We start from the raw sequence: 24,415 nt of genomic DNA, 5'->3' as shown, positions 1-24,415 counted from the left end.
ATTTTTCTGTTAATTACCAAATCATTTTGAATTCATATTCTAAGAAAACTCTTTGTGCACATGTAGCTGTGATAAATACTATTTCTTCATTTGAATCCAGGTAGCTCTTTTTTGTTAATCTTCTCCCGAGGATATTTTTTTCCACTGATTTTTAGAGAGAGTGGAAGGGAGGGTGAGAGACAGAGAGAGCAACATCCATGTGATAGAGACACATCAGTTGGTTGTGTCCTGCACACCTTATGCTCAAGATTTTACCCTTTTTAATTTTGCTTTAATAATAAAGTATTTGAGTCTTATAATTATTAACATTTATTTTATGCTGATAATAATATGTAAAAGAAACTCCTGGTCAATCAAGCAGATATCAGTTTACTGTTAGTCAAAATTTCCCATTATAAGTATTTTTAATTTCTTTGTTGCTCAGGTGTTGGTGTCTGTTCAGTCTCTTATATTAGTAGCTGAGCCTTATTTTAATGAACCAGGATATGAACGGTCTAGAGGGACTCCCAGTGGCACACAGAGTTCTCGAGAATACGACGGCAACATTCGACAAGCAACAGTTAAGTGGGCAATGCTAGAACAAATCAGGAACCCCTCACCATGCTTTAAAGAGGTATGTTCAATAAAATTAATGGAATACTTTATTAAAGACATTATGGAATATAATTTATTGGGATTGTACTTGCCTTATATTTGGAGTATTTATAGTACACTAAACTTTACTATAGTTTTTAATAATAGAAAATCAGTAGTAATGATTTTTAAAACCACCTACTTCCTAAAAGACATCTGACTACATTTTGACAGTTTTTCTGTTGTCAGTAGTTTTCTTATTCTTTTCTTCTGGTCATTTGTTCATTTACATTCACCTTCTGAATATATTGCAATATGTTATATGTGCCTTATTCTCTCTGGATAGGATTTAACTATTTGAATCTGGTTGGGACTAGGCATTATTTTCTGCTATAGAACTGGGACATTTTACATATATCATGTGATGTCATGAACCTCATTCTTCCCTGTTAATAATATAGAGTTCACTAAATTGAGTTTTATGGAGAGGAAAAATTGCATTGTCTTTTAAATTTCATTCCTTTGTAATGCTATATACTTTGTCTTTTCATTTCTGACTGGAACACATTTTGTTCCCTTGCTTGTTTAATTTTTAAGGTTATACACAAACATTTTTACTTGAAAAGAGTTGAGATCATGGCTCAGTGTGAGGAGTGGATTGCCGACATCCAGCAGTACAGCAGTGATAAGCGGGTAGGCAGAACTATGTCGCACCATGCAGCAGCTCTCAAGGTGAGTAAGCCTCCGAGCATGAGCCCTGTTGATGGCTTTTAAAGAAGAGTTGTATATTCATTGACAGAACCATGGCTACCGGATGGTAAAGCATGGGAGGAAATCAAAGAAATGTAAAATTTAAGTTCAGAGGCCTAAATTGCTACTCAAAAGTCTATTAAAAAGATAGGTTAGCCCTAACCGGTTTGGCTCAGTGGATAGAGCATCGGCCTGCGGACTAAAGGGTCCCAGGTTTGATTCTGATCAAGGGCATGTACCTTGGTTGTGGGCACATTCCCAGTAGGAGGTGTGCAGGAGGCGGCTGATCGATGTTTCTCTCATCGATTTTTCTGACTCTCTATCCCTTTCTCTTCCACTCTGTAAAAAATCAATAAAATGTTTGTTTGTTTTTTAAAAAAACATAGGTTAGTTTCCACAATAAATCAACAGTTCCTAAAATAAAAGAATGGGTACAGGACCTGTGTTTTATCCAGGTGATGACAACAAAATGTACTCTATAAGTGAATTTTTTATTCCTTTAGCTTTTCCTTAGGCCTCTTACCTTCCAGAATTTTATTACTTGGAGTAATGAGGGAGATGGTAGCTGTAGAGCCTCCAACAGCTAATTGGTGGAGGCATCTGTTATACAGACCTGTTTTGGGGGAGGTGAGCAATTGTTTTCAACCTGGGCATTCATGAAGTGGAAATGTAAAACAGGATGGCTTTGGAGATTGTTTTTCTCCTGCCTCATAATATCTGTTCTTAGTCCCCATTTCTTTCATCCTCCACCAGTTATCTTCCCTCTTCCTATCTTCAATTTTCTCCATCTCAACTGGCTCCTTCTGTTCTAACTTTATTTTTCTATTTTAAAAACTTCTAAAAAGAAAATTATTTTACTCTTTAACACTTGCATCCCCCAAACTAGTTTTATTTTGCCCCATTATTATAGAACTGTTTCTCTTTTCATCAAACTAGAGCAATGAATACTTCTGCCTCCATTGTAAAACCCCACCCTCTCACTAACCTTTTGCCATTTAACTTCCATTCTACCATGCTACTCAGGGCTTTTCGACATTAATCACTCTGAGAGATGTTTTGCCACCTTTGTCCTCTCTCTGTGACAGCGTAAGAAAAGTGCTCAATAAGTATTTGTTGGCCTGTGCTGTGGATTTTTTTTTTAAAACTTAACTGTTTCCTCAAATGATACTGTGTTAGAATCCCTGCGTTTGCAATTCTGACATCACTCATTTCCCTGTGTAGCGTCACACTGCTCAGCTCCGGGAAGAGCTGCTAAAACTTCCTTGTCCTGACGGCTTGGACCCTGATGTTGAAGATGCCTCGGAAATGTGCAGTGCCACAGCCGGTGCTGAGGGGACGCTCATGCACGATCAGGTCAAACCCTGCAGCAGTAAAGAACTCCCCAGTGACTTCAAATTATGAGCTGCATTGACATGGACTTCATAGACACAAAGGCTTTGAAGCACAAGCCAAATATGTCAATATTTGTATGTAAGAAACTAATTATGTAATAGGTAATGAAACTGAAACTATACTATACCCTTACGGAGATCCAGTTTAATTCAAGGTGATCTTTTATTTACCTGTACAAGAGTGTAAACTTTTTTGTGCTTTTATTTTTCAATTGTGAGAACCACTGATTGGTATGTTGAACAAATTTGTGTATACAAAGAATGGATAAATCACTGATATATAAGGGAAACTACCTTAGGAAAGAATGTTTACTGAATGTTTATTTTATTTTTTTTTTACTGTAGAGTGAGAGATTGTTAACAAAGAATATATATTGGTCATTCTTACAACTACTATTTGAAGTCAGCAACTTTTCACTGAATTTGATAGATTTTATGTTTGGCCATATCTTCATGCTCATATTTGATTTCTGAAGACCTATGTACACTTCAATAAAAGTTAATTTACATACTCCTTTTTTGATTTACTGGTACATTTTTTAAATTATAAATCTGCCATAAAAATGTGTTATAGTTGGACACTTGCACTTGTATGGATGAATTTATTACATTCAACATATTTAATTTTATGCCTTCTAATTGCAGAAAAATAAATGAACATGATTTTATTCTATGCCAATATTTGGGCTTGTGAATGTATTTGTTATTTGAATTTAAGTATATGAAAGGAATGGTCAATTTGAAAAGTCACCCTTAAACTGATTTTTTTCCTAAAGGGCTCCTTTTCTTCCTGGACTCTGGTTTTATTACTAAAGTTACCTGTATGCATTAAACACAGGCTCTGTAGAGCAGAGAGGTGTTACCTCTCTGGTGCTGTTACAGTACATTCTGTACCTGCCATATAGGCTCATTTTCATGCAAACTCTTCCTAGAGCCAAATAAATAAAGACTTAGGTGTGTTAGTATGTCTTATTTCTAAAAACAGTTTGCCGTGTGTGAAATACTTGGACACAAAAAATTGGACATTTTCAAGACCTAAGCATGGGAAAGGAAAGGATATTTTTATAAGACCAATTACCACAAAGGAAAAGCAAAGGTGATTTTTGACAGTATTTATAGAAAATAAAGTGGTACATGGGAACCCTGAATCTGGAGCTGACTAGAAGAAGACATATTCTGAACATTGGTTGCTCTCTGAAAGAAGGGGAACTACAAGGTACAGAGCTCCTTAAGCATGGATGAAGGAGGGACCAACAGTATGTGACCAGGAAATCAAAGGTTCTGAAACACAGGGTGGAGTTTGTGTTAAGTCTGGTGGGTGGTGAACTCCAAGAATGACAAAATAGAGTCCATTTATAAAATGTCATTTACCACAGACATGATAGCTAAAATCTCAGTATAAAATTATCAGCAATAAAAGGTAAAAGGACAGTCATCAATCCTTTAGTCTTTGTTACTGTTGGGTCTGACAGGGTCTCATCAGGGTGGAGAATAAAAGTTGCTGTTAAATGTATTTTCCTCCAGTTTTGGATCTTCATCATTAAAATAAGCTTCGGTCATTTTCTCCACTCTATACCATTATTAGTCCTCAGAATACTGTTTTACAAAAAAGAAAGTAACAGTACCAGTACTATAAAGTCCAATTCATGTACATAGTACAGATTCCTGTAGGTGAGAGTTGAATGACATGAAAATACGTCAGTGCAATACAGTAAATTCTCTGATGGTGTTAGTTGCAGGTACTGTTGGAAGCACAGACGAGGGACACCTACCTCAGGTAAATCACTAAGGTGATATGGTCAGAGAACACTTCCTGAAGAAACATATCCAGTCTTGAGGGGTGAGAATAAAGAAATTAGCCAGGGAGAAAGAAGTTGTTCCAGACATGCGAGAGCAAAAGGAGAGCTCGAGTTACTGGGACCACGTTAGATACTATTGGACTTTAAAAATATGTATATTTTTATTGATTTCAGAAAGGAAGGGCGAGGGAGAGAGATGGAAACATCAGTGATAAGAGAATCATTGATCAGCTGCTGCTTGCACATCCAGCACTAGGGATGGAGCCTGCAACCTCTAGGTCAGGGCTCAACCACTGAACCATGATAGTGGGGATGGGGTTGAGGGGGATAAATTTATTTTTTTACAATTTCTTTTATTTTAAATTTCTTTATAAGGTTTTACATATGTGTCCTTATCCTCCCATTACCCACCCCCACCCCACTCATGCTTTCACCCCCCTGGTATCTGTGTCCATTGGTTAGGCTTAAATACATGCATATACAAGTCCTTTGGTTGATCTCTCCCCCTTACCCCCACCCTCCCCTACCTTCCCTCTGAGGTTTGAGGGTCTGATCGATGCTTCTCTGTCCCTGGATCTGTTTTTGTTCATCAGTTTATGTTCATTATATTCCATAAATGAGTGAGATCTGTGATATTTATCTTTCTCTGACTGGCTTATTTCACTTAGCATAATGCTCTCTAGATCCATCCATGTTGTTGCAAATGGTAAGAATTCCTTTTTTACAGCAGCATAGTATTCCATTGTGTAGATGTACCACAGTTTTCTAATTCACTCATCTGCTGATGGGCACTTAGGCTGTTTCCAAATCTCAGCTATGGTGAATTGTGCTGCTATGAACATAGGGGTGCATATATCCTTTTTGACTGGTGTTTCTAGTTTCTTGGGTTATATTCCTAGAAGTGGGATCACTGGGTCAAATGGGAGTTCCATTTTTAGTTTTTTGAGGAAACTCCATCTGTTCTCCACAGTGGCTGCACCAGTCTGCATTCCCACCAGCAGTGCAGAAGGGTTCCTTTTTCTCCGCATCCTCTCCAGCACTTGTTGATTTGTTGATGATAGCCATTCTGACAGGTGTGGGATGGTATGGCATTGTCATTTTGATTTGTATCTCTCGGATGATTAGTGACTTTGAGCATGCTTTCATATGTCTCTTGGCCTTCCTTCTGTCTTCTTTCGAAAAGTATTTTTAAGTCCTTTGCCCATTTTTTGATTGGGTTGTTTATTTTTCTTTTGTTAAGTTGTAGGAGTGTCCTGTAAATGTTGGAGAATTTTTTTCTTCCTCCTTGGAGTGGGATCGTTTCAGAGATGTATTGCCCTAAATTCTTCCATGAACCCTGTGTGGTGAGGCTTACCTTGCAGGTTTCTCCAAGTGGTGTATGGCATCCTCAGTGCAGGCTCTAAGTCCATGGGGGTGGGAGTGGGTGTGGGGGGAGGGGCACAGTCTCGTCTGCCACATACCGGCCTCAGAGTTTGGTTTTCACGTAGAGCAGTGGTTCTCAACCTTGGCTGCACATTAGAATCACCTGGGAATCTTGTTAAAATCCTGATTTCTGGGCCTCATCCTCCGGAAATTCTGTTTCTTTGTTACTAATGTGGCCCCACCCCATAACAAACAGAATTTCCGGAGGATGAGGCTCGGAAATCAGGATTTTAAAAAGATTCCTAGATGATTCTAACGTGCAGCCAAGGTTGAGCACCACTGACCTAGAGCACTGCTGTGAAGAATAAAGGCGCCCTGTGCTCAGCGGCAGGCACGAAGGCTGGCAGGTTTCTGCAGCGTGCAGTCTACCCTCCAAAAACTTCCCTGCATCAGCGCGGGCCAGATGTCCCCATTCGGGCATAATTTATGTAGTGGCAACGTCAACACCGAATGCTTTCCTTACACTTTAATTCATTAAAAGAATATAAAGGCTTTTTCTCTGCGGCCGGGGTTCTTAACCTGGGGTTTAGGGACTCCACAGGGTCGCTCACTTCCACTGACGGTACCCAACTGCTGGTAGTAAAGGCCCACGTGCTTTTTGCGGAAAGAACTACGCCTTTCATCAGGTAGTGAGGAGGGTTCAGACCCAAGCAGGTTTGGGAATTAAAGCGGCAGAACTTCCAACGAAGCGGGGTGGACCGGAACGCCGCACTCCTGCCGGAGCGGCGCCGAGGACTCCACGCCTCCCACGACGCCTGCAGCCGGCGGCAGCCGCCCCTCGGGGCGGGGCTGAGGTCGGCCGCGCCCGCCAATCCCGTCCATTCCCCGCTCGGGGCGGGGCACCTCCACTGGGCATGCTCAGTATCAGGGCCTTTGGGTTGGTTTTCTAGGCGGAAGCTGGTGCAGGGTCTGTTTTCCCAGGATGCCCCGCGCTGCTGTTATGGCCGCCTCCCTGGGCCGTTATCAGCACATGGGCTTCCACGAGAACCGTCGCCTCTAGACTTCGTCGTCTCTGGACCTTCCTCTTTTCACTTTAGTGTGTGACTTCCGTGTGGCCGTTTTGGGGCCCGGTTTTGGCTGGGGCGACGTCCGGGGTGATGTGGACCCCGGAGCTGGCCGTTTTGAGGGGCTTCCCCACTGAGGCTGAGCGGCAGCAATGGAAGCAGGAAGGGGTCGCCGGCTCAGGTGAGCGAGGCGCACGTGTCAGGGGCTCGGGCCAGCGTCGGACCGTGAGGAGAAGGGGTGGCAGTGGCTGGGTTCTGATCCCTCCTTGTTTGATTTCATTTTCCTCCCAAAATCTTGCTGATTTCTTAAGGCTCTGGGTTGTTGCATACTTGACATGGTGGGCGTGTCCTCAGCCTCCGTGCTTGTCTTCCCCCCAAACTTCTCACCGCCCAGGTTCAGAACTGGTAACAGTGGCAACATCAGCTACTTTTCTGACATTTATGTAGTCGTTTGGTCTTTTTTTTGCTGGTTTGTTTGTTTTCTTTTTTTCCTAGATGTTTGATCTTTATAATAGACACGAAACGTAGATGCTACTTTAAATTTGCGGGTGAAGGCACTTAACTACTGATTGGTTAAGTAATGTATTCAAGGTTGCTCAGCTCGTAAGCGGAAAAGCTGTGATTCTTCTGAGCGATACACATTTAACCGAGAGTTAAAGAATTAAAAGGCACATATACTTGTGGGATATAGGCACATCTGATTGTGGTATTTAGGCTGGACCCAGAAGAGAAATAACATTTATGACAGTATATAAGTGGTGTGCGTGTGTGTACACACAAAATAGGTGCCTCAGGATAGGTAGTTTGTGAAGTCTTGTCTGGAACAGTTTCATGGGAGGAAGTCAGACTTGAGCTGATTTTTGATTAAAGGATAAGACTGACAGGTGGAGAAGAGCTGAGCAGGAGAAATCACAAGCGTAAGAGTATGGAGGCAGGAATAATGTGCATGAGAAACTAGAGGAGCAATGAGTGAACCAGCTTTTTTTCAGGGAGTGTAGGGGAGAGGGGTGTAGGGGGAGCCAGGCTGTGAAATGTCTTAGAACTCTGACTATGGAAACTTTTCCATTGTTAGTAGGAATTTTTTTGAATTCCCAGAAGGGTGAGAGTACTTATTAATGAGGAATATTATTCCTGGGTCTAACTTCTACTTTGCTACTCATCGTATAGATGAGCTGCTAATTCTAGGAGAAGTAATGTACAGCAAGCATTCTAAATATATACTCTTTTGCATACTAAAATGGTAGATTTACATGATAGTATTATCCTTTACAGTATGAAAAAAAAATTGTTCTTTTGGATTATTGATCTAATTTTTTATATTACAGAGAGTGGATCGTTCCTACAATTGCTGCTAGAAGGGAATTATGAGGCCATATTCTTAAATTCATTGACTCAAAATATTTTTAATTCAACAAAGATAACTGAAGAAAAGATTGACAGCTACCTAGAGAAGCAGATATTAACATTCCTCGATTTCTCACCAGATTTGGACAAAACCCAAAGGTAGAATTTTATTTGAGGTTTTCATAGAGAATGAGCATCTTAATACATTGAATAGAGCTTTGACAGTGTAAGGCACTGATTTTAGCAGTTATTGAAAAACCCAGCTTTACATTTATTCAGGGCTCATAATGTACCAAGTAATTAGTGTAAGAGCTTCTGTCCAGGGGACCATTAGAATGAAAAAGTAAAGTGGCGTAGGATATAAGGGTTTTGTATATGAAATTGGCATGTAATTGGATGGTAACTGCTAACTCACTGAGCTTCCAAATGCTTAGGTCTGATAGTTTTTACCTATAAGCAAGACTTCAGACCTTATTTCCTTTTAACTTGAAAGCATATCCTGTTCATCTTGTTATTTCTAGATTGCTGAGTGATACTTAATAACTTTTTATTATGTTTTAGACTGTTAACTTTCCAGAGATCAGAAAACTTAATGCATTTATCATGGAACCCTTGTTTTACCTTCTTCCACTGAAGTTGATATAATTTTATAGGATCAAGTATAATAGTTACACAGCAGTGAAACCTAAATTTTACTGTTGTAAATTTGTTAATATACTTCTTTCTTTATTTTATTGGCTTCAACATCAAGTTTTAATTTTCTTTAATATGCATACAATTTTGTTTTACCATTATTTCTAGGCAGTGGCTTCGTTTTTTCTTCAACATACTACTGTACTAAATGTTGAAGTTGTGAAGCGGAATAAGACATAGTTTGTATCCATAAGGGAGTTCACAAAAGAATGTTACTGTAGGCATTTTATTTTATTTTAAAGATTAATATCACTCCTTTTCATTTTTATGGTTTACTGGTAGTTTACATTCCTGAAATGGCCATCCTGATTCTTATTTTGCTGTCTGAAGTATGTGCCAGTATCATAGAAACTGGCTTTGCAGTGCACATTAACACACACACGCATACGTTAATCACTGGGAGAGCAGAATTCCAGCTTGTCATGTAGAGCTGAGAAGAAAGATTTCAGTTGCCTCATTTTGAAGAATTTGAAATTAAACTGTATTTGTGGTTGGCCTTGGGGATTTAGATTTTTGGTTGTGATGGCTGTAGTAAGGCTTTAAGATCTTGCTACACACCTGTTTTCCCCAAGTTTCCTAACTTCTAATGAAGCAGGCTCTTTGGTCACATGTTTTCTCTAGTGCTGCTCTTTTTAAAAAAATACATATTTTTAGCCCTAACCAGTTTGGCTCAGTGGATAGAGTGTCGGCCTGCGGACTGAAAGGTCCCAGGTTCGATTCCGGTCAAGGGCATGTACCTTGATTGCGGACACATCCCCAGTAGGAGGTGTGCAGGAGGCAACTGATTAATGTTTCTCTCTGATGTTTCTAACTCTCTATCCCTCTCCCTTCCTCTCTGTAAGAAGTCAATAAAATATATTTAAAAAAAAACTCTCTACCCTTTTCCTTCCTCTCTGTAAAAAATCAATTAAATATATTTTTTAAAAAATACATATTTTTATTGATTTCATCTTTTAATTATTCATCTTTAAATAATATTTTACATCATATTTTTACTTCTAAAAAATATACTTTTATTGATTTTAGAGAGAACCAGAAAGGGAGAGATAGAAACATCATTAATGAGAGAATCATTGATTGGCATGCCTCCTGCATGCCCCCCACTGGGGATCGAGCTCACAACCCCGGGCATGTGCCCTGATTGGGAATCAAACCGTGACCTCCTGGTTCATAGGTTGATGCTCAACCACTGAGCCATGCTGGCCGGGCCAGAAATTTTTTTTTTTTAAAACTCTTGGATAATCTCATATATTGGTTGATATCTTACATTTTACGAAATAAAACTGAAATGAAATAGTATGTTGGTGGTTATACAGTGGTTCACATTTATTTCTCTATTCTTATATGCAGACAACAACTGATATTCCTAATTGGTGTGAGCAGTTTGCAACTCTTTGTTCAGAGTAACTGGACGGGGCCTGTGGTTGATTTCCATCCTCAGGACTTCTTGCCATCTGTTTTGTTCCAGCAATTCAGTGAAGTATGCTTCTTGGAAACATCATATGTAGTTATTATGTGATCTATTCTTCAGGGACTGATCTTTAGAAACTGGAGTTACCAATTAGTAAGAATGAAACATGATTTTATAGCTTGTACAAATCCTGCCAAGAATGCTTGTTCCTCAGTCAGATTTTTGACATATTTCCAGAAGTGTCATTGCCAGTCTCAAACTCCTCTTCAGATGTCCCCATTTTCTGGAGCTCTGTGAGCTGCTCTTTTTTTAAAGCACAGGCAGCTGTACCAGTTGCTCATATATATAGATGCATATGCTACCACAGTTAAATAACGGTCTTTTCTGGCAAAGCAGCTGATCTGGAAATCTGTTGCAGGTAAGTTTTGCTGCAATGCTTAGGAATGGTTCCCAGGGGTGAGTTCCTTTATCTTACAAATACTATCTTAAGTGCCTGGCACAGAGGCCCCCTGTTGATATTATTATTATTCGTACATGAAGACCATGTTATTGACTTGCATCAGTATATCATCAGTAGAGCTTGCAGTTTGAATTCCTCAGGCATTTTTGAGCACATATGCCTAGGGCTTGGTGAATATGACGCTTCCCAAAGAAGTGTGGTAACTTTGATTTATCCAGCCTCAGAGATCTTGACCATAGTGATTAATCACTCAGCCTTGGCACCCAAAGCTTATGCAGCAAAAGGGGCCTGTGTACTGTTACCCGGTGTCTCAGAATTAGAAATAGCAAATGAAAGGAATGGAGTTACTGAGATAAATGTTAGTAATTTGGTGGTGAGGTGGAAAGAGAAGAGGTACAAAAGCAGCCATAATCTGAAAGCCATTATAATTAGTTGTGTGTATATAGGTTTCAAATGTGCAATTCTATAATATATCATCTCTGTATTGCATTGTGTGTTTACCATCCAAAGTCAAGTCTCCTTCTGTCACCGTGTATCTGACCCCCTTTTTACCCTTTTCTACACTCTCCCACCTCCCATTCCCTCGTAACCACATACTATTATTTGTGGCATGGGTTTTTGTGTGTTTGTCTTGTTTGTTCATTTGTTGCTTTTAATTTTATAGATCTTATTTTGCTAAGTGAAGTAAGTCATATAGAAAAAGTCAAGAGCCATATGATTTCAATCATATGTGGGATATAAAGCTGATTCATCTTTCTTAGCTCTTGCAATGCACAAATATTTGTGAATATACTTTGTGGTCATGGAGTCTAGTCACCAAAGCCAGATGAAATTCCCCTGCCTCTAATTTAATGGTCTTGTGTCAGTGCGAAGGCTGGGAGTGATCCTGGTCCTGAACTTAAGGCCTTCCTAATGCCTTCCACGGCCCTGACCTTGCTCAGTGGCAGGAAGAGGTAGAGAGATCCCTCGGGAGGCAGCAGGTGGTGGGAAAAACATTGGTTTGGGAGTTGGAAAACTTGGACTATATACTCTTTATTCAGACTCTAAGTTCTGTGTGATTTGGGGCTTCACTTAACTTTTTTGGATCTGTTGCCTCACTCCTAAAATTGAGGCAGTTGGAAATAACTTCGAAATAGTTACTTAATTATTGAATTTTTAAAAAAATTCCTTCTGTCCTTAGTGGAGTTAACAGTAAGCTTTATGTGTGGTTTGGTGGGAGTCATTCATGTTGTTTTTATTCCTCTATTATACTTCTCAGTATAATTATCATAAGAATTCTATGAGGTATAGTTTCTATTATTTCATTTTATAATTGATAAAACTGAGGCTTCAGTTAAAAAATTTATCTGTCTACATACTGATAAGAAGCAGACAAAGGACACCATCCTGTGTCTCTGAGATTAGAGCCCATATTCCTAATAGTTAAGCATCCCTGCTGTCTGTTTTGTGGAAGCTGTCACAATTGTGCAGTTCACATTTTAAAAACATTTAGGAAATCAGTGCAGTCAAGGGGGCAGTTTTCACAGGCATCCCTTTTTTGCAGCTTTTTTAAAACAATACTCCCTTCCTTCCTTCCTTCCTTCCTTCCTTCCTTCCTTCCTTCCTTCCTTCCTTCCTTCCTTCTTCCTTTTCTCTGCTCCTTGGTTGTGTGCCTGCTCAGCACTTGCTATATAAGAACTTGTTGGCTTGATAGAAATTATGGAGCAGTCATGCTTTGTAATGACATTTGCCAGCTAATGAAGCATATGTGAAATGTGTTTACAATACTTTAACTAGGGATGCTTTTTATTGAGATGACATTTTGTTGTAAGTAAATCCATAAAGTCATGATGCCTCTTCAGTATTAGTATTGTCTTGAGCTCCCTTTTCCTCTGAAGCACAGCAGATGGCTGGCTCTCTGTCAGGGCCGGCTGGATCTGTAGATCCCTCAGGGCGTTTATGATGTTATGATTCTGCCCAGCACCAGTTACTGTGTAATAGATTAATGTGTTTGCTTCAGAACTGGAGTAACTGGAAAATATGTGTAATTACAAGACATAAAGATGAATGATATTTTGTTAAATTATATCTTCTTAGATTACAATTTTTTTATTTTTTAGGTGAAAGGACTGGATGCAGTTGTTCTGAGTCTGCTCATTCTTGATGGTGAATCAATCTACAGCCTGACCTCAAAGCCTATACTGCTGTTACTAGCACGCATTGTCCTAGTGAGTGTAAGACATAAACTGACAGCACTGCAGGTAAGGGAAGACAAGGAGCCAGGAGGTTCATACCCAGGTGTGACTTTTGTGCTGATTCGCATCAGACTTTAGGTGTGATGTTGACGATATGTTACCATATTTACTGTCTAAGTTGCCTTGTAGGTATTTAATTTTAAAACCTGATGAACATAAGCAAAAGCTTTCTCACCTCATGATTTTCATCTAGTATAAAATGAGATTATTTTGAATCTCTTTAATAGGATTGTAAGTATGTGTGTATTTAACATGTTATGCATGTATATAAATGTTCATTCTCTGAATCTGAAATATAGGTTTAAAAACATCCTTCATGGTCTTTTATGAATTTCATGTAAGATAATGAGCAATAGGCAGAGTTTAGCACTGTCGATCTCAGAGGATCTCAGTTACTGTTTTCTGGCTCATATCCAGCCTTGTTTCATTATTTGGGTTGGGTTTAGTAGAGCATTTGTTGAGAATCTGACATGGTTTCCTTAAGTCATGTGTAAATTAGTGAGAAGAAGCACTAAGACTCAGAAGGCTAAACAGGCAGTAGTAGGAGGCGACAACATCACAAGAAATACAAAGAAAGTCTTTGGAGGTTTAGAGGAGGTGTCCCCTGTGCTTTGTGCAGGCTGTTTTAACTCCCGGAGTCTCTATAACTATTCAGCTTTGCCTTGTGGTGTAAAAGCAGCTGGACACTGTGTGAACGAATGGGTATGACTGTGTTGTACCAATAAAGCTTTATCTATGTCCACTAAATTTTTAATTTTAGCCTCAGCAGTTGGCTCAGTTGATTGGAGTGTTGTTCTGTACACCAAAGATTGTAGGTTTGATTCCCAGTCAGGGCACGTACCTAGGTTGTGGTTTCCATCGCCAGTTGGGGTGTGTACAGGAGACAACTAAACAATGTTTCTCTCTCTTTCTCTCTCTCTTTTTTTCCCCTCTCTCTCTTTCTCTCTTTTTCTTTCTCTCTCCTACCGTCTCTCTCTAAAAAAAATCAATAAACATAAACTTGGGTGAGGATTAAAATAATTAATTTTATGTATTTTCACATGTTACAATGTGTTATCCTTCTTTTGTATTTTGGAATGATTTAAAAATGTAAAGCTGTTCTGACTCCGTGGGCTGCATAAATGCTGGTGGTGGGCTGCGTTCGGCCTGTGGGCTACATCTTGCTTACTCCTGTTCTGATTGCTGCAGCTTGGGGACTCAGACCCTGTATTGCCAATAGTAAATCTAAGTTTTATGTGAAGTCTCCCAATTTCTAAGTGTTGGCTGAAAAATTTTAAGAAACACAATGTTTCCATGGCAAAATGTAGATTTGGTTTGTACTGTATGAGGGCTTGCTTTCATGAGCACTTAAGTTTTAGAGAAGAGGCAAGAAGGGAAGTGATAGCTCTATCTACAAGTCTCATGAGAGCCAAAGATTTATTTGGAATCAGTTGCTCTGGAAGGGTTTCTAATTGATGTGTTTCAACATGTCCTAGCAGATATAAGGTCTTATCATTGTTTTCTTAGCGACATTAGTTTGAATTAAAAAATGTTTCCCTAGTTGATCTGAGTTAAATGTTCCTATAGACCAGCGGTCGCCAACCTTTCGGCCCTCACGGACCACCAGTGATCCGTGGACCACTGGTTGGTGACCGCTGCTATAGACTAACTGGTATGTACTTGGCTTTGAAGAAAGTATCAACAAGGATGAGGCTACCAGATGGCAGAATTTTCTTTCTAGTGAGACTATTGATCATTAATGAGTGAATGAGACAATTTTAAGTTTTGTTGGTGGAAAACTTTCATCAGCAAGTTTGTTAAGCATCACTTGACTAAAGATACATATGTACTATCAGCAACTAGCAGAACAAGTTAACATGTGATCATAGTTGGTAGGGTTGGAGAGACAAGTTACCTGAATTTCTTGGCATGTGCTTAACTTTGACTTCAGCTTTTAACCCTGTTTTCTTGTTGTACATCGCTATGCAAAACAAAGATCATTCTGTGCTGAAACCTGGCCTTTCAATTGAAACATTCGAGTTTTTTTTCTCTTTGGGTCTTGAATGCATTACTCTCTAAATGTTGATGTTAAAAGTGACTTTAATAAATGAAGGTAAAATGATTACAAAGCACAACATACTTATCCAAGTTAATTTTAATCTTTTGAATTAATTTTGAATAAGTTGGCTCTTAGGAAATGTATCAAGTTGTGTATTGCAGTATTATTTTTGTGGAACTGTAATAGATGATTTTCCTCTGCCCTCTAACTTGTGAAATATTATATAATACTAGTAATATGTAAATGTGGAGTGAAAAGAGTCCTGGCTTTGAAATCACACCAGTTTGTTTGGCTCAGCCACTTAACAACTGTGTGACCTTATGCTAGTTAATTTCTCTGAATTCCAGTTCCCTTGTTGATAAAATGGAGTAAGTCAGCAAGCATTTATTGGGTGTCTTTGAGTACAGGAATGCCCCTGCTTTCTAGGAGGTTATTGACTAGTGTGACTTCTCCATCAGAACATTCTGTAGTAAGCCCTGTAATCAGGAGGCAGGATCTAGAAACCATCTAAAGCAAGGCTTCAGATTCTCTTATTTATGAATGCTCAAATGTTCTATTAAACAAGTCTTGGCAAATAGAAAAAGGCACTTTTATTTTCTAGTAGAACATAAGCTATGCTTTATTTGTTTTGCAACCCCGCTTCTATATAAAGATTTTGGGTTAAGAATTAGTTTTATAGACCTGATTTAAAAAAAATATGTATATATTTTTTTATTTATTTCAGAGAGGAAGAAAGAGCGAGAGAGAGATAGCGACATCAATGTCTCATTGAGACTCTAGCCTGCAACCAGGGCATGTGCCTGACTGGGAATCAAACCGTGAATTTTTGGTTGATAGGTCAATGCTCAACTACTGAGCCACACACCAGCTGGGCTAGATCTGATTTTTTAGAGTTCAGCATCTTACATTGTATGTTTTCTTACCAAGGCAGTCTCTTTGGATCTATCTAAATTCCCATATGTAGAAAAGGAAAGACTCTGCTGCCAAACCTGACTCACTTATTGCTGACAGAGGATAAGGAACAGATAATTGATGTGTACACTGACTTCATTAGCTTTACTGATAGGAACAGAATGAGGCAACACCCAGTGAATTACATTAACAATGATGTGAAACTTCTTTCTATTAGATAATTCTATCTTTCCTTACATGGAAGGAGGAAACCACATTAATAATTATGTCATAGAGTCAAAATTCATTTGTCATTGTGTCATTGTTGCAGCTGTTGTGGTGTACAGCAGTTTAGAAGGGGAACCAGGCAGTTTTTACCTCAATCAAATGCAGAAGTTAAGTTCAAGTAAAACTTGGTAATTAAGCATGACCTCCCATTAGTAGCTATTGCTTTTTTATAAAAAGTAAAATTAATTTCTCACAGCTTTACACAATATAATTCAAAATAAGTTTTAATTTAGATGATCTAGTGCAGGGGTGGACAAACTTTTTGACTCGAGGGCCACAATGGGTTCTTAAACTGGACCGGAGGGCCGGAACAAAAGCATGGATGGAGTGTTTGTGTGAACTAATATAAATTCAAAGTAAACATCATTACATAAAAGGGTATGGTCTTTTTTTTTTTTTTTTTTTAGTTTTATTCATTTCAAACGGGCCGGATCCGGCCCGCGGGCTGTAGTTTGCCCACGGCTGATCTAGTACATGATGTTTAATACTTTAATCTGCATGTATGTGGATATATATATATATATATGTATATATATATATATATATGCCTAAGTGACCATTATGACCAATCGACCAACTGACCAGTCGACTGGTCACTATGACATGCACTGACCACCAGGGGGCAGATGCTCAATGCAGGAGCTGCCCCCTGGTGGTCAGTGCACTCCCACGGCTGGCCAACCTCCCGCAGTCCCTCCCCTGGGCTCACCGGCCCCAATTGGCCCTGATTGCTGGCCAGGCCGAGGGACCTGTCACCCATGCACGAATTTGTGCATCGGGCCTCTAGTGTGTCTATAAAAAATGGAACTTGTACACACACACGCACATTCAGAGGAAGATGTAGAAGAATATGAGCCTTTCTCATGGATTTTTCTGAGAAAAAATGATGGCATTGGGGCAGCAGAAGAGAGATATTCACTCTTCACTGTGTTAGCTTATGTATTGCCACTTGTTTGTTGTTTTTCTTTTTTTAAATAAAGATGTATTGATAAGTAAGAACAAGCATCAGAGAAGAGAGAAAAAAACCACTGTGTTCTTAGCCTGTGAATTAGTCAAGACAATGTACAAAATGCAGTCTTTATCCTCAAAAAATGTATGGATTAGGTAGAGTTGTACAATTGAAAAACAAGAGCTGTCCAATGTGGTCTAACTTCTAGGAGCAGTGTAGAAGCTCAGAAGTGAGAGCCCAGAGTGCGTCACACTAGTGGGACAGGGCTTCATGGGAGGGTTTCACAGACGTGTGGAAGGGAACGTCCTGGTTTTGGACAATATCTGAATGAATCCAGTGTATTTCTTACTTGGTAGTTTGTACAAAACACATTGCTTTGAGGAAGATACAGAGATGAGTAAGACATGATTTCTCATCTTGCTGGGTAAATGGTGGACAACACCGAAAGCTAGGGGTGACATACAGGATCACAGTGGAGTGTGCTTGCAAAGGGAGGTACAAGTATATGCTGGGAGTGTACATGAAGGAAAATGACCACCCCATACCCCCCTGGAGGTCCTTTTTTAAAAAAATATATATTTTATTGACTTTTTACAGAGAGGAAGGGAGAGGGATAGAGAGATAGAAACATCGATGAGAGAGAAACATCGATCAGTTGCCTCTCGCACACCTCCTACTGGGGATGTGCCTGCAACCAAGGTACATGCCCTTGACCAGAATTGAACCTGGGACCCTTGAGTCCGCAGGCTGATGCTCTATCCACTGAGCCAAACTAGTTAGCGCTCTATTTTTTTTTTTTTTTAATAATATGTTTTTATTGATTTTAGAGAGAGAGCAAGGGAGAAGGAGAGAGAGATAGAAACATCGATTGGCTGCCTCCTGCAAGCCCCCTACTGGGGCCTGCAACCCAGGCATGTGCCCTGATTGGGAATCGAACCAATGACCTCTTGCAGCATGGGACCATGCTCAATCCACTGAGCCATATGGCCAAGCTCTCCCCTAGGACAGTGGTTCTCAACCTGTGGGTTGTGACCCCTTTGGCAGTCGAACGACCCTTTCACAGGGGTCGCCTAAGACCATCCTGCGTATCAGATATTTACATTACGATTCATAACAGTAGCAACATTACAGTGATGAAGTAGCAACGAAAATAATTTTAAGGTTGGGTCACAACATGAGGAACTGTATTTAAAGGGCCAGAAGGTTGAGAACCACTGCCTTAGGAGGTTCTTGCGGGAGGCCTCCTGGAACTGTTGGTGCTGACAGAAAACAGTGTGGTTGCAGCAGACATTTCAGTGGGGGATATGGTGAGTTTGAAACGGTGTGGACTAAAAAGAACAGGCTTTGAGAGAACAGAGGAGAGGGGTGTTCTTGTGGAAGATGTAGAAGCGGGTTTGAGTATTATTACTGAAGACAGCAGTGGATTGGGAAGCTTATTGAGTAAGGTCAATTTCACAAATGTAAAAAAAATTCATTTCAATTAATGTAAGAGATATTTTGCAAAGGGTCCCTTTATTTCAACATACATGGTGCTTTTTTTTCCTAGAGCTTGCCTTGGTGGACTTTGAGGTGTGTGAATGTTCACCAGCAGTTGCTTGAGGAACGCTCACCTCAGCTTTTTGCTCTTGCCGAAGGTTGTATTGATCAAGGTATGTAGCAGGTTTTTATTGGATGTGGGCATGTAACTCCATTTTTAATTTCTTGGCTGAGACATTCCTTTTTAGCTTATCCTTTGATAGGTAATAGTGACTTTATTTGAGGTTGTTTCTTTTTTTCTCTGGAGGTGGAATATTAAATTATTAGGGTGTCAGATTATAGAACTTGTATTATTTTTGCATTTTTTTTTAAAAAAAGGCAATTATCATTTATGTTACCTACTTAAAAGGAATGATTTGTTCTATGCAAGTCACCATGATTTTATCATGAATTGCTTAAAGGCATTTTAATATTTTCCTCTGTTCTTTAATTTAAGAGGTCTTTTTGCAAGAGTAAAAACAAGCGTAAGCTTCCTTTATTAAAAAAATCCTTAACTCAGACTGGAGTAAATTGTGCCAACTTGCGTGCAGAATAGGAAATTATGTATCCTATGTCCTATTAAGTACATGAAGAAAAGCTTTCTTTTTTTTAAAACTTTTGGTGGAAAATACTTTTTATTGAGGGTGACAGTGGATAGAGAGACATTTTTACATTTTGTTTTATTATTGTTTTCTTCTTTTAAAATTGATTTTTTGAAATTATTTTTTATTTTTCAATTACAGTTGACATATAATATTAATTTCAGGTGTACAACCCAGTGATTAGACAAAGGTTGATCAGATACACTAGACAGGACATTAATTTGTGCAGTAATAAATATAGTAAGCTAGGTGATCAATTGAAACTAATTTCTCAAGTTTTTATTTTGTTCTAGGACAGAAATACATAAGTATATGCTAATATTAGATAAAGTGAACCATCTATATATGACTCAATAAGGAAGATATTTGAATCTATAGTACTATAGATTTTAATAATCTATAATAACTGATTCATTTATGCTGTTTATATTAGGACTTGGTTTATGTTTTTCCAGGACTTTAGGTAATGTAAGGCTATGGAACAAGCAAGGGCATTTTAGAATAAACTTTGTCTCTATTAAAAAGTATTTACCAGTATTCTGCCCTAGGCAGTATGACTTAGTGGTTTGAGTGTTGGCCCTTGGATGGAAGGGTTGCAGGTTTGATTCCAGTCAAGGGCATGCACCTCGGTTGCAGGCTCAATCCCCGGCCCCTGGTCGGAGTGTGTGCAGGAGGCAACCAGTCGATGTGTCTCTCTCTGTCTCTCCCCCTCCTTTCTACTCTCTCTAAAAAAAATGGAAAAAGTATCCTTGGGTGAGGATTAAAATAAATAATAATAATAAAATAAACACACTTTTCTTTATGTTAAAAAAAGTATTTGTTCTGAGCTTTAACTTTGTATATTTAAAATTTTTTTTATTCTGCCACTGGATTTACTTATTTATTGTTACATGCAATAAACATTAGTATTTCAAGAAAAACAATTTTAAATATAATATTACATGCAATAAAAGTTAATAGTTCAAGAAAAAAGATTTTAAATATAATAATATTACCCAAACTGTATTAACATAGTATAGTATCACAAAAGTTGTAGGAAATATTAAAAATCTGCAAATAACAGGATTACTTCTATTATATTCTAAAATATTTTTTTCTCTGGCTCTATTTTGGTTCATCAGTTTATGTTGTTCATTACATTCCACAAGTGAGTGAGATCATGTGATATTTATCTTTCTCCAACTGGCTTATTTTGCTTAGCATAATGCTCTCCAGGTCCATCCATGCTGTTCAAATGGTAAGAGTTCCTTCTTTTTTACAGCAGTGTAGCATTCCATTGTATAGATGTACCACAGTTTGTTTTTTTAAAAATATATTTTATTGATTTTTTACAGAGAGGAAGGGAGAGGGATAGAGAGTTAGGTGAGAGAGAAACATTGATCAGCTGCCTCCTGAACACCCCCTACTGGGGATGTGCCCGAAACCAAAGTACATACCCTTGACCGGAATCAAACCTGGGACCCTTCAGTCCACAGGCCGATGCTCTCTCCACTGAGCCAAACGCGTCAGGGCAGTACCACAGTTTTTTAATCCACTTATCTGCTGATGGGCACTTAGGTGTTTCCAATCATAGCTATTGTAAATTGTGCTGCTATGAACATAGAGGTGCATATAATTCTTTCTGATTGGTGTTTCTGATTTCTTGGGATATGTTCCTAGAAGTGGGATTACTGGGTCAAATGGGAGTTCCAATTTTTAATTTTTTGTGGAAACTCCATACTGTTTTCCACAGTGGTTGCACCAGTCTGCATTCCCACCAGCAAGAAGGTTCCTTTTTCTCAGCATCCTCTCCAGGACTTGTCGTTTGTTGATTTGTTGATGACAGCTATTCTCTGCCACTGGATTTAAACCTGACATTTAGTAGCAGATTAGTTGATTTATTTATTTGAGAGAGAGGAACATATATTTGTTGTTCCACTTATGCATTCATTGGTTGATTCTTTTTTTTAATTTGATTTTTAGAGAGAGAGAAACATCGATGTGAGAAACATCGATCGGTTGCTTCCCATAGCACCCCAAACCAGGGATCGAACCTGCAACCTGTGTATGTGCCCTGATTGGGAATCAGATCAGCAACCATTCGGTGCACAGGATGATGCTCAATCAACTGAACTACATAGCCAGGGCTGGTAGCTAACATTTTTTCCTTTCTGTTAATCCTCAACCAAGGATATTTTTCCACCGAGGCTATTTTTCCATCTGTTTTTAGAAAGAGCAGAAGGGAAGAAGGGGGAGAGAGAGAGAGAGAGAGAGAGAGAGAGAGGGAAGGAGGGAGGGAGGGAGAGAGAGGGAGAGAGGGAAAGAGAGAAACATTGATGTGAGAGACACATTGGTTATCTCCTGAACATGCTGTATCCACTGAGCCAAGCCATCTAGGGGTCTATATGTACTTTTTAGGGGGAACTCTTTCTATTAGTCCTCCATCTCAATTGCAGATTTGACCTAATTTAATTTCTGTATAAGAAATTTTTAAAATGTAAAATATTATAGAAGTATGAGAAAATTGATCCTATCCAGATACCATGTGGTACTTTGAATCATTTCATAATGGTGTTGCCTAGGTATGGCATTCTCTTCAAAATGGAATATCAAGTGGGACTTGGAGAAAACTGAAACCTGATGCCCGTTTAGCAGATATGTCTTGTCCTCTTTCTGTTTTTAGTGAAATGAAAATGTGTAGACTATGTCTCCCCCCATTCATGTCTTTGCATATATTTTAATAAGAGACACTCTGTAAACAAACTTTGTGCAAGCGAGAAATGAGAGAGAGTGTGTGTGTGTTGGGGGGGGGGGGGCGGGGGTAAGCAGCTAGTTAATAAATTGGGTAAAGTTTTCAGGGATGAGCTGAATGTCATTGAAAGTCATGGGGGAAAAGTTGATTTTTTCCCATAGGTTATTGAAAACATTTGGAGGAGGATGGCATCAGGATTCAGCTCCTATTTAATTTTAAAAAAGGTAGTTACAGCCTACTGCATAGGATATTATACAGTTTCCTATGTTTTATTATACTTTCATGGAAAATTTGTAAATGAACAAAAACTAAGGTATCACTGGCAGTTTTTTTTTTTTTTTTAAAGGAAATGAAGTTTGGTATAGCCATTGGTACAGATTTATTCTATATTATGTAAATCTACATTAATGGCTGTCTCTTTACCATATCTCTGGCTAATGTTCATAACGATAACTCTTTATTAAGAAAAGAAAAACATACCTTCTTTATGTGCTATTTTTAAAGGCAGGGACCACAATGGTGTATTTTAGAGGGAATTCTAAGAGGTAAAGTTAAGTTTCTGAACAGAAAGGCTTAATAACTAAGATATTGGAAAATATGACTGTAACTGACTCATTCCCCAAGTGGTCTCAGTTCCTTTCTGCAGTGTATTGTAGCATATCATTTGCTTTGCCTTACAACTCAGAATTTTTTATGTTGCTATTCTAGGCTAATCAACGACATTTTTCATGTTATCTAGTCATAAAGTGGTCTGTAGATAGTTTTAAACTACAACATTTCATAAACAATTTTATTTAAAAAATGTTTTGTTCTAGGATTTGACCCAAGTGTTAACCAAGCAGTCAGTTATAACGGAAATACTGTTCAGTGTTCAGTGTCCAATATTTGAAATGTTGCCCTTGAGGGATCATCAGAAAGTTGGAAGGATTTTTTTGCAGTCTATGAAACAGAGCAAGTATATTATCAGCAACTGTGATCTTTATCTTTTGGTCCAAGAATGTTGCATCAGTAAGATGTAGTGGAATAGAGTGCATCAGTGTCAGCTGGACTGATCCCGTCTATGAAGGAGTAAGTTGGAATCTTGAGGAGTTTGTCTCTCAGCACCAGGTTAAGCACTCTTGGATGTCACACTTATGAAACCATGGTTCTCTAAAGACTGCTTAGGGATGCACAACCATTTATTGTAGGCTTTGATACTGAAAATGCATGAGCCATAATATTGCAGTTTAGCTGTTTGAAGATGAGCTCATGAAGAAGTCACTGTCTAAGAGAAAACAGGTTAAAATGCTTTGTTCAAGGGTTCTGTTGTGACATCTACAGGCAGTTGTGTGACTCTAGGGTCAGATTGTTCCCACATTCAAAGAGTTCAAGAGATTAGTTTCTTGGTGACTGATATATGCGTTTATTTGTAAAATAATTTGATACTTTAGAATGAATGTTATTAATCATGCTAAATATGGTTATCCTATATAATAAAAGGCTAATATTCAAATTGACTGGACGGTAGACTGACTGGTCACTATGACATGCACTGACCACCAGGGGGCAGATGCTCAATGCAGGAGCTCACCCCTGGTGGTCAGTGCGCTCCCACAGGGGGAGCACCACTCTGCCAGAAGCCAGGCTCATGGCTAGCTAGCGCAGCAGCAGTGGCAGGTGGCGGGAGCCTCTCCAGCCTCTGCGACAGCACTAAGGATGTCCGACTACCATCAGTTGGACAACCCTCGAGGGCTCCCAGACTGCGAGAGGGTGCAGGCCCTGATGAGAGACCCGCTCTCTCCCCTCACCCCCCCTCCAGTGCACAAATTTCATGCACCGGGCCTCTAGTCTAATTATAATTATCCATAGGGATTTCGTTTTAACACAGCATTCACATTCTCTTATGAGAACAGATTTTGATTTTAGCATATGTTTTAAATGTACTGGTTGAGGGTTTGATTTAGAAGGTCATGAATATTCATTTTCATGTACTCACTGACTTGTTAAAACAATAAATGTACTTCTGTTGCATCAACATATTCTTCTTTTTATTTAAACCTTGAGTCATCCAAAGCTCAAAACTTTGTGTTCATAGTTGTTCATAGTTGTTTTCCTTCATTCTGTATACCTAGCCAGTTCTTAAATCTTATCAGTTCTTCCCTAAGAATCCCCATATCCATCCTTCTTTTCTCTTTCTACAACTCTTATCCTAGTCCACTTCTGAAATCTTTCATTTGGAAAGGGCCTTTAGAGCAGCGGTTGCCAACCTTTCAGACCTCACAGACCACCATTGTCTGCGGACCACTGGTTGGCAACCGCTGCTTTAGAGATTATTTTGTCC

The 24,415-nt window shown here is 39.0% G+C and overlaps 2 protein-coding genes across 15 annotated transcripts in view; both read left to right on the top strand.

The window, feature by feature from the left end:
- The window catches only part of BIRC6 (baculoviral IAP repeat containing 6), a 186,214-nt gene extending 182,819 nt beyond the window's left edge, over nucleotides 1-3,395 (top strand). For all 13 annotated transcript variants that reach the window (XM_059660181.1, XM_059660180.1, XM_059660179.1 and 10 more), the window contains 3 exons: nucleotides 425-613; nucleotides 1,171-1,305; nucleotides 2,545-3,395. In XM_059660181.1, coding sequence (XP_059516164.1) covers nucleotides 425-613; nucleotides 1,171-1,305; nucleotides 2,545-2,724 — 504 coding nt within the window. In that variant the 3' untranslated portion in view covers nucleotides 2,725-3,395. The remainder of the gene's footprint in view (nucleotides 1-424; nucleotides 614-1,170; nucleotides 1,306-2,544) is intronic.
- Nucleotides 3,396-6,831: 3,436 nt separating this feature from the next.
- The window catches only part of TTC27 (tetratricopeptide repeat domain 27), a 100,066-nt gene continuing 82,482 nt past the window's right edge, over nucleotides 6,832-24,415 (top strand). For both annotated transcript variants that reach the window (XM_059660173.1, XM_059660172.1), the window contains exons 1-5: nucleotides 6,832-7,120; nucleotides 8,265-8,442; nucleotides 10,327-10,456; nucleotides 12,947-13,087; nucleotides 18,794-18,896. In XM_059660173.1, the coding sequence (XP_059516156.1) occupies nucleotides 7,033-7,120; nucleotides 8,265-8,442; nucleotides 10,327-10,456; nucleotides 12,947-13,087; nucleotides 18,794-18,896 (640 nt within the window). In that variant the 5' untranslated portion in view covers nucleotides 6,832-7,032. The remainder of the gene's footprint in view (nucleotides 7,121-8,264; nucleotides 8,443-10,326; nucleotides 10,457-12,946; nucleotides 13,088-18,793; nucleotides 18,897-24,415) is intronic.

The sequence above is a fragment of the Myotis daubentonii genome, chromosome 12 (genome assembly GCF_963259705.1).
Source record: "Myotis daubentonii chromosome 12, mMyoDau2.1, whole genome shotgun sequence".
NCBI classification, from domain to species: Eukaryota; Metazoa; Chordata; class Mammalia; order Chiroptera; family Vespertilionidae; genus Myotis; species Myotis daubentonii.
This window is presented reverse-complemented; position numbering and strand designations above follow the sequence as displayed.